This window comes from Grampus griseus, assembly GCF_964374135.1.
Source record: "Grampus griseus genome assembly, chromosome: 16".
NCBI classification, from domain to species: Eukaryota; Metazoa; Chordata; class Mammalia; order Artiodactyla; family Delphinidae; genus Grampus; species Grampus griseus.
The window spans coordinates 26254459-26269977 of NC_139010.1; the positions used below are offsets into that span (position 1 = coordinate 26254459).

The following is a 15519-nucleotide window of genomic DNA, read 5'->3' on the forward strand; positions in this document are numbered from 1 at the left end:
GAGATGCACTTGTCTGAAAAAAAACCCAGCGCCGGACGTAGAGAGGAAGAGAGAATCAGAGAGGCTGCGCCAGCAGGGGCCGTGTCTGTAACTGTAGCATCAGCATCACGTTTGACATCATCATACCTGGTTTTAAAAAAAAAAAAAAAAGGAGGGGGTAGATTTCAAAGGGAAGCGCTAGATCAGAGCGCCAAACGCCAGCCATCCGCTGCCGCCGCAGAGCCCAGCCCAGCCCAGCCCAGCACTTAGGGAGTTGCAAACCAAGGAATCTAGACCCGGAGATGTCCCTGCTGTCTCTCCAAGGCTGAAGAGCAAGAAGGGTGCCGGGTCTCCTCAGGGAAGATGGGAGTGAGGAAAAGACGAAACTCTCTGGTTACAAAGCCAGGCTCAGGTGTCTAAAAGGGAATTTGGCCACAGACACTCTTTCTCTCCCCTTGCCTCCCACCCAGAGGGGCCTGAGCCACAGCCCTGACAGCTGGCTTCCTGCGAGTTATGGCTCTACAGTAATGGGTGGCTTCGTTAAGACAAAAGCCATATAACAACTGGCTGCCTGAGAACTATTGCCCAGCCCCACATGCTCTTTTCAAGGCAAGGCCTGAGCACTGAATAGCTGGTAAAACAGAGGCAGATGTCCTCCTCCCCAAGCAGCTGTTTAAGGGCTGTCACCCTTTTTGTTAGCTCTTCTTAGGGCAACCCTAAAAGGCAAATGTCTGGCTATTTCATCTGCCTTGAGGTAAATTTGAAAAAGGCACATTTGCTATGGTTTTGACTTCAGTTGATTTTAATAAGCCACTGGGGAAAGGGGTGTGGGGAGGCTGGGTTTGTTTGAGGTGTTTAAGTTTTTGTTAAAATTGTGATCCTTATCATTGCCTTTAGAAATGTGTTGACATACACATTTCTGGGCACAGTCCCAGAGCAGAAATGGGGTGAGGTTTACATCACAAATAAATTGAAGAGGAAACAGATAATCTGACAGGACAAAACATATTAAACTTTTGGGACCCAAGCCCTAGATTGTGTTTTTATTTAAAAAAACAAACAAAAAACTTGGCTGCTGTGATGTTAAAAAAAAAAAATCAAAGGCAATGAATAACATGATCTTAATCAGTAGGAAAGAAACACAGGTTGAAAGGTTCATAGTCACCCTGAGTCTGGCTTGCCTGGGAATTCTGAATGCATCAATGGCTTGGGTTGGGGTCCCTTGGGAAAACAGAAAACAACAACTCCCTTTCCATGTTTTCTTTTTCTGTGCAGTTGGATTTAGAGGTGGTGCTGCAATGAGGCCCTGGCCATTGATGTCTACATCTCACAGTAAATAAAGCAGGCTTGCCTTGCCCAGTTGTACACAGCCGCAGTGTACAATGGAAGAGCAATCTGTTGTCATATAGACTGGGGATGGAATCCCTCTTACTAGCTGGGTTCTTGGGCAAAATACTTAATCTATCTTCTATCTATAAATTAATGATACCACCCATCTCAGAAAATTGCTGTGAAACCCATGCAAAATTACATACTAAGTGCCTGGGCATAGTGAACATTTTTGAAATGTTAGGTCTTCTTCCCTCAGGTTGGGAAGAGGTGGCTATGATGTCCCATAGTTCTGAATACGTACTAACATTTGCCAGCTTTTTTCATTTCAATCCTCGTCTTTTAGCAAACCTAATTACATGTCTCCAAGACATTGAGGAGGTAGATCCTAGATGTCATAGCTCTCCCATTCTAATACTATCTTATGAAGTCCCTGGTCTTCTGAAATTACTACAGTTGCCCAATAAAGAGTCTGGAAAGGCACTAACAAGATGCCCATCAATAAGACAATAGCTCTTTCCAGACCCCTGAACGTCAAAATGTTTCCCACACTCCTCCAATGGGACCTGCCTTCTGTAGCACCTTCAAGCTGGGTCAATATTAGTCCTGGGCTTAAAGCAAATCAATAACAGTCCAGGACTGTTAGTTAATCCAATAGTAAAGCTATTTAGGAGGGAAAATCCAAATTTCCAGATGAGGGAGAAAAGAGCTGTAGAAAATGGACAATAACTATTGTTTATAAAGAAGAAAAGGTTTTCCTAAATTTTGAGGGACTTACTGGCAGGTCAGCCTTGAAAGGGGCCCCAAAGCTGCTGGGTGTATCTGATAAATGGTACATATGTTTCATGCTTTTCTTCTGTTTGTATTTAATATTTAGCAATACAAAATGGAGGAAGGAACCTCAGTTTCCAAATAAGAAACTTAAATTTAACCACATCTTTAAAACCATTTAATCTCATTTCTAGATGACCTCACAAACATAAAAAGACAAACATACAAAGATGTTCAATCCAGAATTATTTATAATAGCCAAACCTGGAAACCAAATCAAGGTCCATTAGTTAGGGATCAACTAGTTAAATTATAATACATACAACAGGCTATGGTACAGACATTAAAAATAATGTAGATCTGTATCTACTGACAACTAATGTGATCCACTACACATTACTGGGTAAGACAAGCTCATTATAGAAAACCATGTATCACTTGATCCCATTTGGAAGGAAGTGACAGTATAGTGCAGCAGTTCTCAAACTTTCTGGTCTCAAGAGTCCTGTACACTGAAAGATTACTGAGGACCCCAAAGAACTTTTGTTTTTGTTTATGTGAGATATACAGTATAGACACTGATATACTGTACTTGAAAATAAAACTAAGCCTGCCTCTCAATTTTTCTGTGAACCTAAAACTGCTCTAAAAAATCTTTCAAAAAAAACTTAATTAAAAAAGTGTATTTAAAAATAACAATACCAAACCCATATTAACAAAATAACATATTTTATGAAAAAAATTATATTCCCCACCCCCCGCACACACCAAATTAATAAGAGTAGTCGTATTGTTACTGTTTTACACTTTGGCAAATCTCTTTAATGTCTGGCTCAAAAGAAGAAAGGTAGATTACCTTCTGCATTATAGCAAGTGTATTAGTTTGTTAGGGCTGCCATAACAAAATACCACAGACTAGGTGGCTTAAACAACAGCATTTATTTTCTCAATAAATTCTGGAGGCTAGAAGTCCAAGATTAAAGTGTTGGCAGACTTGGGAATTCCCTGGTGTTCAGTGGTTAAGACTCCCTGCTTTCACTGCCGAGGGCCTGGGTTCAATCCCTGGTCGGGAAACTAAGATCCCACAAGCAGCAAAGCACGGCCAAAAAAAAAAGAAAAAAAAAGGTGGTGGTAGACTTGGTTTCTCCTGTCTCTTCCTGGCTTGCAGATGGCTGCCTTCTTGCTGTCATACATGGTCTTTCCTCTGTGCATGCACATATCTGATGTTTTTCTTTCTTTCTTTTTTGGTTGTCAAATGATCCTTTATTGAAATATTTTCCTTTGCTGTCCTTAACTAGCTGGGCATTCCACTGCACCACTGTTGATGTCATCCATGATGTCATGAGGGTGGCAGCCATCAACATTGCAGTCCACCAACTGGGCAGTCCCTGGGATCTCTTTAATGGTTCCAGACAGTTCTTGAGCTAAAAATAAGTGCCACAACTGTTGGGCAATGTTGGCAATCTCATCAAAAATTGTATGTCCACTGTGCTTAATGTTCTGCTTCTTTCTGTCTCTTGGCCATTCCTTGAAGGCTTTGATGATCAGGGCAGAGGCAGAAGGAACTTCCTCAGTCTGGCCCTGTCTGTTCTGAATTGGTCAGTTTCACTGACATTCTCGGACCCTTCCAATCACCAGTTACTAGGCAATATCATCAACCAAACTTTTTTGGAGACAGACCCAGGGAGATGATCTCGGTAGTCAGGGGTCCGATGTTTCTTTGTGTGTCCAAATCTCCTCTAGTTATAAGGCCATCAGTCAGAGTGGCTTAGGGCCCACCCTAACAGCCTCAGCCTCATTTTAACTTAATCACCTCTTTAAAGGCCTTATCTCCAAACAGTCACATTCTGAGGTACTAGGGGGTGACTGCTTCAACATATGAATTCTCAGGGGACACAATTCAGCCCATAATAGTAGCTATAATGGGAAGTAGCTAGTAAAAGCACAGCAGAAGTACTGAGAGCAAACTGAGTTTCTCTCTAAAAACATGTATCTATAACCTAAGCCTACCAACTTACAAAATTCTACAAAACACAAAAATATACAAACATATATTCTATTAACCATCAGTGTGATGATGTTACCATATCATATAGCCTTTGGAAAACTCCACTGTATACTCAGGAGAGAATCAGAGTGAAAAAGGCTAATTATGCCTTAATATTTTTATGAAAATAGTAGGACATTCCCACCCCTCCAAAGGATCTCAGGGACTCTGAGGGGTACAAAGACCACATTTTAAGAACCACAGATACAAGCACTATGACCTCAGGCAAATTTCTTAACCTTGTTAAGCCTCAGTTTCTAAAATGAGGTTAATGATAACACCAACTTAAGTGGGCTTGTAAAGATTTAATGAATAAATACACATTATTCACAAATAAATGACAAATGTGAGCATTCTGCTAATATTAGCTGTTATCATTTGTGAAAAATTACTTAGCAACATGATTCATGTGCTTAAATGCATAGGAAGTAGTAAGCTCTGGATGAGGAAATTTATTTTTTAAACAAATATTTAAATTGAAGCATAACAGTGGAAAAAGCATAAGACAAAGTAGATAGCTTGATGATTTTTCACACAGTAATCTTATTTTACCTTTGTTTGAGAGATCATTTTATTAATAACAACAAAAAAGTTATTGATAAACAACCACAACAGCAGCCCCTTTTCTCACCTATAGCATCCTTGGGTTTTGCTATCCATCTCCCTGTAAGCATCAAGACAGAATCTGAGAGGTGTTCCTTAACTCAATACCCCTCTGGTACCATCAGGTTCTCTTTGGCACAAGGAAAAGCGCACAGTGCAAGAGCAAACCTGAACCAAGCTTTGTGTCATTATGAAGCTGGATTCTCATCCGTGTCCAATTTAGTAAACTCTGAAGTTCACTTAAAAAATAACCATTATAGGACTTCCCTGGTGGTCCAGTGGTTAAGAATCCGCCAATGCAGAGGACACAGGTTCAAACCCTGGTCCGGGAAGATCGCACATGACATTGGGCAACTAAGCACATGCACCACAACTACTGAGCCTGCGCACCCCACAACTACTGAAGCCTGCGCACCGCAACTACTGAGCCAACGCATTGCAACTACTGAAGCCCACATGCTCTGGGGCCCGTATGCCACAACTACTGAGTCGCGTGCTGCAACTACTGAAGCCTGCACGCCTAGAGCCCGTGCTCCGCAACAAAGAGAAGCCACCGCAATGAGAAGCCCGTGCACTGCAACAAAGAGTAGCTCCCACTCACCGCAACTAGAGAAAATCGCACGTGCAGCAATGAAGACCCAACGCAGCCAAAAATAAGTAAATAACCATTATAAGAAACATTTGTCATGTTTCTACCAAGGGTATAGAGTTCATTTGGGGGTAACTCATTGTGCCCCTTCAAAAAAACACCAATATTATTCTCCATAACAAAGTTCCTTATATAATAACACATATCTTGTGTAATAATCATGGTGAGAGATTTTTTTCCCCTTCTCCTCTTAGAGGAGTTGAGGGTGAATTTAGTGTCTCAAAAACCAACTGGAGTGATGTTAGGTGCAATTTAACTCTATTTCAGTGCAGAATGAACTGCAAAGTGGTAATACTAAGGGAGATTGGATTATAAGCACAGAAGTAAATCCTCCATCCTTGACCCCATTACAGTTTGGTGAAAGGGGACCTGAAATCTTGAAAAATTCTTTTAGCTCCATCAAAAATTATTTGCTCTCTAACACTGTTGCTCTTCTCTAAAAGTTCTACATCAAAACTACCTGCTACTCCCCCTTCTACAACAGTAGTTTAAAGTGTACTTTCTTTAGAGCTACATTGTCTCAAAAATTTGTCTACTGGCTTCTAGAAAGAAAACTTAAAACATAAAATTTTTTTCCAATTCTACCAATACCTACAAACTTACAAAACAAACAAAAATACATAAGCACACACGCTATTAACCATTAGAGTGATGATGTCACCATATCACATAGCTGCTGGAAAACTCCACTTTACAAGTATGAGAGAATGAGAGTGAAAAAGACAAAAAACTTGTGAAAAATTACTTGTGAAAAATTACAGTATGATAAGTCCTTAAATGCATAGTTACCTCTAAATACTAAATAATAGAATTTCTAATTCTGTTAAGAATTTAGCATTTGATATATAAAGTTACATTTTCCAAAGACAAAAATTTTTTCCTAAAAACGTTAAGTCATACCTCTGATACTCAAAAGAAGACCTCTTTACTTACTGCCCAACGGCAGCTGTCAGAAAGAAATCAGTAAGGCAGAAGCGGGACCAAGAAGAGGTGAGGGCACTGAATTTCAGTCAACTCTGCTATTCAGTACTACCTCTGGGAGCGCTCATTCCCATATGTCATTTAACAATCAGAGGTGAGTGAGGTAAAAGCTCAACTTAAATAAAAAAATGAATATTACCAGTAGAAATCTTTTTTGGGAAAAAGCAACCCTTTTTTTGTGTGGGGGGGGTGGGGAAAAGCAGGCACCAATACGTAACACCGATATGTAAATATGCTATGCTATTGAATAAGTGATGGCAGCAATGTATCCCAACACACACTGACTAAGGGGGTCAAACTGAAACTATATAATACTACTAAAAGAAATACACAGTTACTTTAGAAATTCATTTATTCACAAATGATCTGTGCAGTCACACTGATAGATCTCTGAGTGTTATACACAGCCCTTACCATGTCGTGGCCTTATTAACACACGGGATTCAGAATCATACTTCTCAAATAGAAAGTAAGAATCAAGATTAAGACTAAGGAATGAAGGAAAAAGAGAGGCCATGGAGGGAGAAAGGCTGTGAGGGGGTAGAGATGAGAGGTAACAACAGTGAGGCTGGAGCTCCCCAGCAGAGAGTGTGGCAGGACTGATGGGTGGGGCAAACCTGCGCTGGGAGCTCCCTCCCTTTGCTGGTCTGCAGCAAGGAAGGAGTGAGTGCCTTCTGTGGCTGACACTCTCCCAGGGAACTCTGCATAGTCCTGATGGTATCACCATTGCTTTGATTGCTGCTGCCCTGAGAAGTAAACAGAAAAGAGCTACAATACTGCAGCTCCATCAGTGGCATGGGAAGGCAAGGGTTAGGGTAGGGTGAAGGAACAGGAATCTAAGAAATATAAAAGGTACCAACTTCAAAAGAAAAAGGACAGATCAAAGTAAAAGGTAAAAACTTTACTAGTTATTTTGCTAAAGTTTAAATTCTAAGTAGTAAAGGAATTGAAAGCAGGGTCTCAGATATTTGTACACCCATGTTCATAGGGCATTATTCACAACAGCCAAGAAGTGGAAGGAACCCAAGTGTCCATCGATGGAAGACTGGATGAACAAAATGTGGTTCAGTCGACCCTCCATATCCATGGGTTCCACATCCGTGGAGTCAACCAACTGCAGACCAAAAATATTGAGAAAAAAATTACAGAAAGTTACAGAAAGGAAAACTTGAATTTACTGTGTGCCGGCAAATATTTACATGGCATTTACATTGTGTTTGGTATTATAAATAACTTAGAGATGATTTAAAGTATACAGGAGGGTATGCATAGGTTATATGCAAATATTATGCCATTTTATATAAGGGACTTGAGAATCCACAGATACCAAGGGAGGTACTGAAACCAAGGGAAACCGAGGGATGAGTGTATATACATCGGATGGAATATTACTCAGCCTTAACAAGGAAGGAAGTCCTGACACATGCTACAAAATGGATGAACCTTGAGGACATTATGCTAAGTAGAATAAGCCAGTCACAAAAAGACAAATACTGTATGATTCCACTTATATGAGGTATCTCAAGTAGTCAAATCCACAGAAAGAGAAAGTAGAATGGTGGTTGCCAGGGGCCTGCGGGGGTGGGGGGCAAGAAGAGTTGCTTAAATGGGTACAGAGTTTCAGATTTGCAAGACAAAGAAGTTCTAGAGATAGTTCACAACAATGTGAATATACCTAACACTACCAAACTGTATATTTGAAAATGGCTTAAGACGGTAAATTTTAGGTTATGTGTTTTTTACCACAATAAAAAACAAATTCTGGGTATTGATTAAAAGGGGGAGGGAAAAATACAAACCTTCTACAATCTGTAGATATTATCTAGGTGGAGAGATTAATAAGATCACACACCTGTAATTCTCTTTTAAAGTATTAATATAAGTTTAAATGGTTGAGGCAAAATCAGTAGGTACATAAGAAATAATGCAAATCTGAGCTCCACAGGGCTTCAGAGGTGCATTTTCAGAGAAGAGCTTTGGAAAGAGAGGTAGACCCTGTGAAAGATGAACAAGCTAAGGGTTACAGGCGTATGTTCTCCCTGTGCTCACAGCCATCTCGCTGACAGTGCGATGACTGTGGACCACCATTAGACACCATGGTATCCTTGGGGAATCACCCAGGAAAGTTATCACCCAAATTTCCACATCCCTCCTTGGCAATTAAAATGATGATACTTTCCCTCAGCACCTTGTGAGGATGTTTAGTTTCCAGTGTTTCCCAAGATCCACCTCAGGAGAAGTCAATTTGTCCACAAGAGGCATAGTTTCCAAAGCTGTCTACTGTGAACCTCTGAGAGATGTGAATTGAATTGAGCTTTAGGGTACCAAAGCAGAAGTTCTCAAATAGCTGAAAAGGAAGAATAAAAACTCAGAGTGAATATCCAAAGAAAATCATGGATGAAAACATTAAACATCAGATTCTCTTGTAAAAACACCACAACAGGGCTTCCCTGGTGGCACAGTGGTTGAGGGTCCGCCTGCCGATGCAGGGGACGCGGGTTCGTGCCCCGGTCCGGGAAGATCCCACATGCCGTGGAGCGGCTGGGCCCGTGGGCCATGGCCGCTGAGCCTGCATGTCCGGAGCCTGTGCTCCGCAACGGGAGAGGCCACAACAGTGAGAGGCCTGCGTACCGCCAAAAAAAAAAAAAAAAAAAAAAAAAAAAACACCACAACAATCCCGACAAACTTCCTGTGCTTTCTTTTCAGTATTTATTCTGAAAAATGATCCTGGAGAGGAGGGATAGGAGCGGGAGTGAGAAAAGAACAGCAGCTCTTCGCTGATTAATTGAAAAGCCTCCTCTGACAAAATGCACTAGAGAAAGAGGTCTGAGAAGTCAACTCCAAAATGTATCTATTGAGCAGATATGACCAGCAACTTGTAACAAACATCCTAGGGCCATACCCTGATCCATAGGGCCTAACAAAGCTGCTTCTATGACTTTCTGTCACTGACCATGCAGGATGTTAGTTTTGTTACAGACAGGATAAAATTTGATATAATATATTCCCCCACCTCGTCAACAACATTTATTAGAAACACTGACTAAAATAAACAGAAGATAAGGTTCCTGCCCTACAAATAATTCTGATAACCCAGCGAGGAGTACAGAACACTTTCGCACACAAAACAGCCAGAGGAACACTTCTATTGAATGATATAACAAATACAAATGATAATATTTATCAAAAGCCTTTCATTAGACTTTGGATTCAAGCCAGAGTCCTAAAGTAAATGCTCTTTACTACAATTCTTTATTTAAAAAGCTTTCAACTTTGTCAGAGGGAGGGATGAGCCACACTCTGAGAAAGAACCTGCTTTTGTGATCAGCACATTTACAAGGCAGAATGCGAAATGACATCAGAATTCATTCGAGGAAAATTAAGCCACACTGCTTAGATAATGAGTGTCAAAGAGTAAAGGGCTGACCTTCTTCTGTTAGGATGGAAGAGTTGCTCTTTCTTAAAATGTCAGCACAATCCTGAGAAAGCCTTTCAGTACGTGAACCAACAATGCTTGAGTAGAACCTAAAGCTGAGACCTTTGCACATTAGCAAGTGACTGTCTTGTCTCTTCACTTATTTTTATAGTATCTCTATAGCCATGGACTTCAGCCACTGTCACCTTTCCTCTTCCTGCAATTAATGGCCTAGCGAAATGCCCGGGGTTCATTTAAAGTCTAACTTTATAAAGCCCAGTAAATACTGATTCTTCAACATGACATCAACTTGACCCCAAAGATCTATTTAGAGGTTGTGTGCCGCATTGTCTTGTCTTTCAGAAAGGTGATCAGCTCTTGCCTGCATTGATTTACACAATTAACTTCTCTTCCTGGCTTCAGCAGCCTGTTCAAACCATATCCACCCTTTTGTGTAAAGAAATACAGCCCGAAATGTTTATCGGCTAATCCCTTTGCTGAACGTTAATTTGAAGTGAAAGCCATGCCAACAAGACTGACAGATTTACAGCTTTACAAACTGAAGCCTTCTAGGTACAAAGAAGACATAACCAAAGGGGCAATAAAAGACAAGGCAAAATCAAAAGGGAACTCATAATACTTTCAACAAGTTAGTTTTTAGGGATTAGCAGTCCATGGTTCTTCTCTTTGTACCTATGCTTCCAAGTGATGGAGACACCACAGCTAGGAGCTGGAAAGTACTTACCTCTGACTTCACTTTGCCTTTTAAATACTTATAACCTCCAGACGGCATGATTTGCCAGGGAGATTTCTCATGCTTTAGGTTTGAAGCAAAGAGTATAAATATGGTGATAATGAAGTTAGCTGGGATGTGATTTCAATGCAGTAATTACACAAATTAAGAGAAGACTGAACACAAATTCCCATGCTCCTCTAAGACAAGAGCAGCAGGTGGAAAGACTGAAGTCAGTCTAAACTTACGACAGGCACGTGGGAGCCGGGTGGCTGTGGACAGACAACACCACCCATGGTACAAGATCATAATGGGTAAAGACTCAATAAGATGAACAAGTCGAAGTACCTTCCTTGTAAACTGTAAAGCACTCCTGAAAACTAAATAGTTCCTATGATGTTTACAACATCTTTCTACTCTTCTTAACCGGTCCTTATTCTACCTTCATAGGCTGCCATCTTCTTCCGTACCTTTAACATCATAATCAAATGGATTTCTTATCCAAAGTCCCTAGTGCAAGGCCAAGCTTCATTTTAGCCTTTCCTGTCCCCATGTTCTTGTTCTCTCTCTATGTTTAGGATGATTTAGTAACAATTTTTCATAGTTATTTTATTGTTTAGTCATTGTTTTATCTTTAGTCTTAAGCTTCTCTTTTAGTTCTGCCAATTATTTCTGGTGACTCGTTAAAATATAAGCTCTACAGAAGAAAGATCTTCTATGTTCTTCAAAGCTGAATCCCACTATATGCTGTAACTGTATCTATGCATATGATCAATAAGCATTTGTTGGATAAAATGACAACAATATCGAATGTTGGAGATGTCTGTGTACTTTGTGTAGGAAAAGAGAAAACTATAACATGGCCTTGTTTAGATGGATATAAAAATCTCATTTATAGATCACCACCTAGGAATCCTTGAACAAGACTTACCCAATGGTATTACCTCTAATGTAACCTCAACTGTAACTACTTGTGAAGAAAGAATTTATAGTTATTAGTAATGGAAATTTCACATATTCCTTTAAATTTCTATGTGTTTCTTATTTGCCAAAGCCTAGTCTTAGCTCAAATTTCTGATCTAGAATGTCACTGAGCACCTGATATTATGCATTTTCATGTAAAGAGGCATATGATGTGGTGTTGTCTCCCAGGCAACTGTCATCTGGTTAGGGAGGATGGGGTATGTGTCAGAAGAGAGGCATGTTGATGACACGGGTGTGTTCACCTTGTGAAAAGTTACTGTATTATGTACTCAATTAAAGTTTACCTAAAACTATATAGGTGGCAAAGGTTAAGTGTGGGAGGAGAGGTAAAGGCAATTAATAAATGCAGCGGGAGGTAAGAAAACAATGGATGTAGAGGGCTGGGGCATCTAGAAAAGCCATCTGGAAGAGTCAGAAACTGAGCCGGGCCTTGTAGCAAGTCTAAGACTTAGTGAAGAGGAGGAGGGAGGGCAGCACGAAGGCGGAAATGGGTATATGGAGGGTCAAGTAGGCCAGGTTAGATGTAATGGAGGGTTCCTAAAAAGAAGCAGTGAAAAGACTAAGGCTAAAGACATAAGGAGGGAAAATCAGATTAAGGGGGGCCCTGAGGGTCAGGTTCAGAAGTCAGACTTCACTCTAGACGGTGGGGAACCACTGAAGGCTTCTGAGTAAGCTGGTGGCCCAAGATGAAAACCAAGGGAAATTAATCTGGGTGTGGCATATTGATTGTGCTGACTGGAGAAAGGAACAAGAGAAGAAAGAAAAGGAGACCAGGGTAGCAGTTAAACTGTGAGATACTGAGTGTCTATTGACTAAAAATAGTAGTAGTGGGCCTGGAAAGATTGGAGCAGATGTTAATACTATGAATGAAACACAGAACAGACTCCGTGATTTTCTGGATGAGAGGAAGGAGATACAAAAAGAAGATGAGAAAAGTCATGGATGACAGGGTAAAGGGATATGTGAGGGTACCACTGATAGCGACAGAACATTTCTGAGTGGGAGCTATTTTATGGGGAAAAACAAAAAGAACTCAGATCTGTTTACACACTCATTCTGTGTCTTTAGCTGTGTGTCTCAAGCCCTTCTCCAGCCAAGGGTTTGCCTGGTATGCTCTGAGAATATATATTAAAGACATGAAATCCGCAGCGCAGTTAAGTGGAAGCACATCACCATAAACAGTTTCCAACGGCCTACTTTTTTAATTGAGTAGTAGTTCTCTGTGTATTAGGGAAATGAACTCTGTGTGATGAACTGCAAATATATTTTCCCCCAATTTGTCATCTGTCTTTTGACTTTACTTATGGTGATTTTTACCATGTCAATTTAAATTTTTATAAACTCAAAAATATCATAACAGATTTTTTTTCCCTCCCGCTCCCCCTCATAACAGATTTTTAAAACAAAGTTACCTAATGCCAATATTGTTATATATTAAAAAATCAAGGTGAACAACAAATATATATGTTGACAACAACACTAATGAAGTAAAGATCATAAGAGCTAAAGTTTACTGAGCAAGCATGCATGCCAGGCATTATACTTCGGGCTCTATGTGATCATCTGACTGCCTCCTCACAACCCCAAGAAGCAGATACTATTATTAACCCCCATTTTAGGGTTGAAGCTGAAATTTAAAAGGCTAAAGTAACTTGCCCAAGAATACACAGCAAGTAAACAGTGGAAAATTGACATTCATAAAGCTGGAAAAGAAAAAGAAAAGGAAATTAAGAGTCAAACCCAGAACTTATATACAAAACAGAAACAGACCCACAGACATAGAAAACAAATTTATGATTATCAAAGGGGAAAGGTGGGGGAGGGATAAATTAGGAGTTTGGAATTAACATATATACACTATTATACACAAAATAGATAGCCAACAAGGACCTACTGTATAGCACAGGGAACTACACTCGATATTATGTGATAACCTACATGAGAAAAGAATCTGAAAAAAAAAAGATATATATGTATGTATAACTGAATCACTTTGCTGTACACCTGAAACTAACACAACACTGTACATCAACTCTACTTCAATTATAAAAAGAAAAAAAGATTCAAACCCAGATAGCCTAACTCTGAAGTCTGAACTCTTTAACCTCTGTACTCTACAGCCTCTCCTTGTGGGTGATGCCCCTTAAAACCTGGCCCTGCTAAACCACAGAGATTAAGCTTGACTCACAAAACTCCCAAAGACTGAAATGAACATATTTTTTCCTTGTTATTCCCACTTTCATTGTCACTTCTTATCCTGGACCTCGTTTAAGAATCAGATGGCTGTAGTTCAGTTAGAAGAATTTTAATTGAATTCTGGATGAAAATAAGCACAAATCAACTAAATGGCTCCATTTAATTAGGTACCTGAATGGAGAAGAGGAAAAAGCTTAAACTACACGTTTAAAAAAAGAAACTTGGTTGTTCTTTATAGGCTAAAGTAGTTCAAGAAGAGCAAAGTGGTCTATTGTTTAGAAAATAAAAGACCTAACAGGAAAAATTTAAATTAAAAAAGAACCACGGCAAGGTATTTAAATCATATTGAGTTTTTCCCCTCACTGTTGTTTTATAACAATTCCTTGGGGATTTTGAAACCTAAACCTTTTTCTTTCTGAAAACATTTCTCTCTGATGCACACACAGAGCCCTGTTGTGTTGGAAGCCAGCATTTTTTTAAAGCCTGTCATAAAGGAACAAAACAATGAACAGCTGCACAAAACTACAAATATTTGATAAGGAAACAAACATAGAACTTAAGACTGCCAATATTTGTGATATCACTTGTAAGTAATAAGTACTGATTTGGACAATTTAAGAAAATTTAAAACCCAAGTTAAGTGTTAAGTATGACATTTGAAAACTGTTAAGCATACAGTTGCTATCCTTTATTGACTACTCACAGTTATCTTCAGAAAATTAAACAAAGTTTTCCTATTACCAAGAGACAAATGTGGACCACCAAGATGAAAGGTTTTTAGTCAAAACCAAAGCTTCCCTGACAGAATCTTGAGACAAAGATCTAACCATCCTGCTGTCCCTTGCTCACATGATCTGTGAAGCCTACCATTTTTAGTTTGTACATGTTTGTTTCCTAGGGAGAACACAGAAGAAATTATTGATTTCTGGTAGTGTAGTGGTATACACTGAAAGAAAACAAAAAGCAAGATTTAAGGGCTAACTGTGGTCATTTTCCCTTGCATTCATTTCAGACCTTCTACTCCTTCCTCTCAGGCTCTATGAAACAACCATAAAAGACCAGAAATAATTCCACATGTGACTAGGCTGCAAAGATGAGCCTCAAAATCTCAGCAAAAGTTGGGGAGGAGAGTAAAGAGGAACCTCCTAATATCTGTGACCTCAAGCTACAAAACTGAATGAATGGCCAATCCTCAACAGCATAATGACAGACATGTTGGGGATCCCTGTCCATAGGGCTTCCCAAATGAGGCTCGCTCTCCTTCTTCAATCTTAGACAAAGTAGTGGTCACTCTCTTCAAAGATCTCTCCTTTAAGAAAATCTATTTCTTGTGCTGGGTGGCCTCAGTGAACTATTTGGTATCTGATTTGACTTCAAAAAGAGGAAATTCAGTTTTGAAGTCTAAAATGAAGATTCGAAATATGTAAGTCCTGGCAAAAGAAATGAAAGCAAAAATGAACGAATGGGATTCTAATTAAATTTAAGAGCTTTTGCACAGCAAAGGAAACCAGTGACAAAATGAAAAGACAACCTAATGAATGGGAGAAAATATTTGCAAATGATATGGCTGACAAGGGGTTAATAGCCATAATATACAAACAGCTCATACAATTCAATAACAAAAAAAACCAATTAAAAAATGGGCAGAAGACCTGAACAGACATTTTCCCAAAGACATACAGATGGCTAAAAGGCACATGAAAAGATGTTCAACAACGTTAATTATCAGGCAAATGCAAATCAAAACAACAATGATATAACACCTCACACTTGTCAGAATGGCCATCATCAAAAAGTCTATAAATAACAAATGTTGGTGAGGATGTGGAGAA

The 15519-nt window shown here is 39.6% G+C and overlaps 1 protein-coding gene across 5 annotated transcripts in view; it reads right to left on the reverse strand.

Annotated features, from left to right (window-relative positions):
- Positions 1–6691: 6691 nt before the first annotated feature.
- Positions 6692–15519, reverse strand: part of ASCC1 (activating signal cointegrator 1 complex subunit 1) — a 103657-nt gene continuing 94829 nt past the window's right edge. For 2 of the 5 annotated variants that reach the window (XM_082673382.1, XM_082673384.1), the window contains exons 10-11: positions 8548–8706; positions 7335–7473 (exon numbers count right to left, since the gene is read on the reverse strand). In XM_082673382.1, the coding sequence (XP_082529508.1) occupies positions 8590–8706 (117 nt within the window). In that variant the 3' untranslated portion in view covers positions 7335–7473; positions 8548–8589. Of the gene's footprint in view, positions 7474–8547; positions 8707–15519 lie in introns of all 5 variants that reach the window. The other 3 variants (XM_082673380.1, XM_082673383.1, XM_082673381.1) reach the window with 2 other exon arrangements.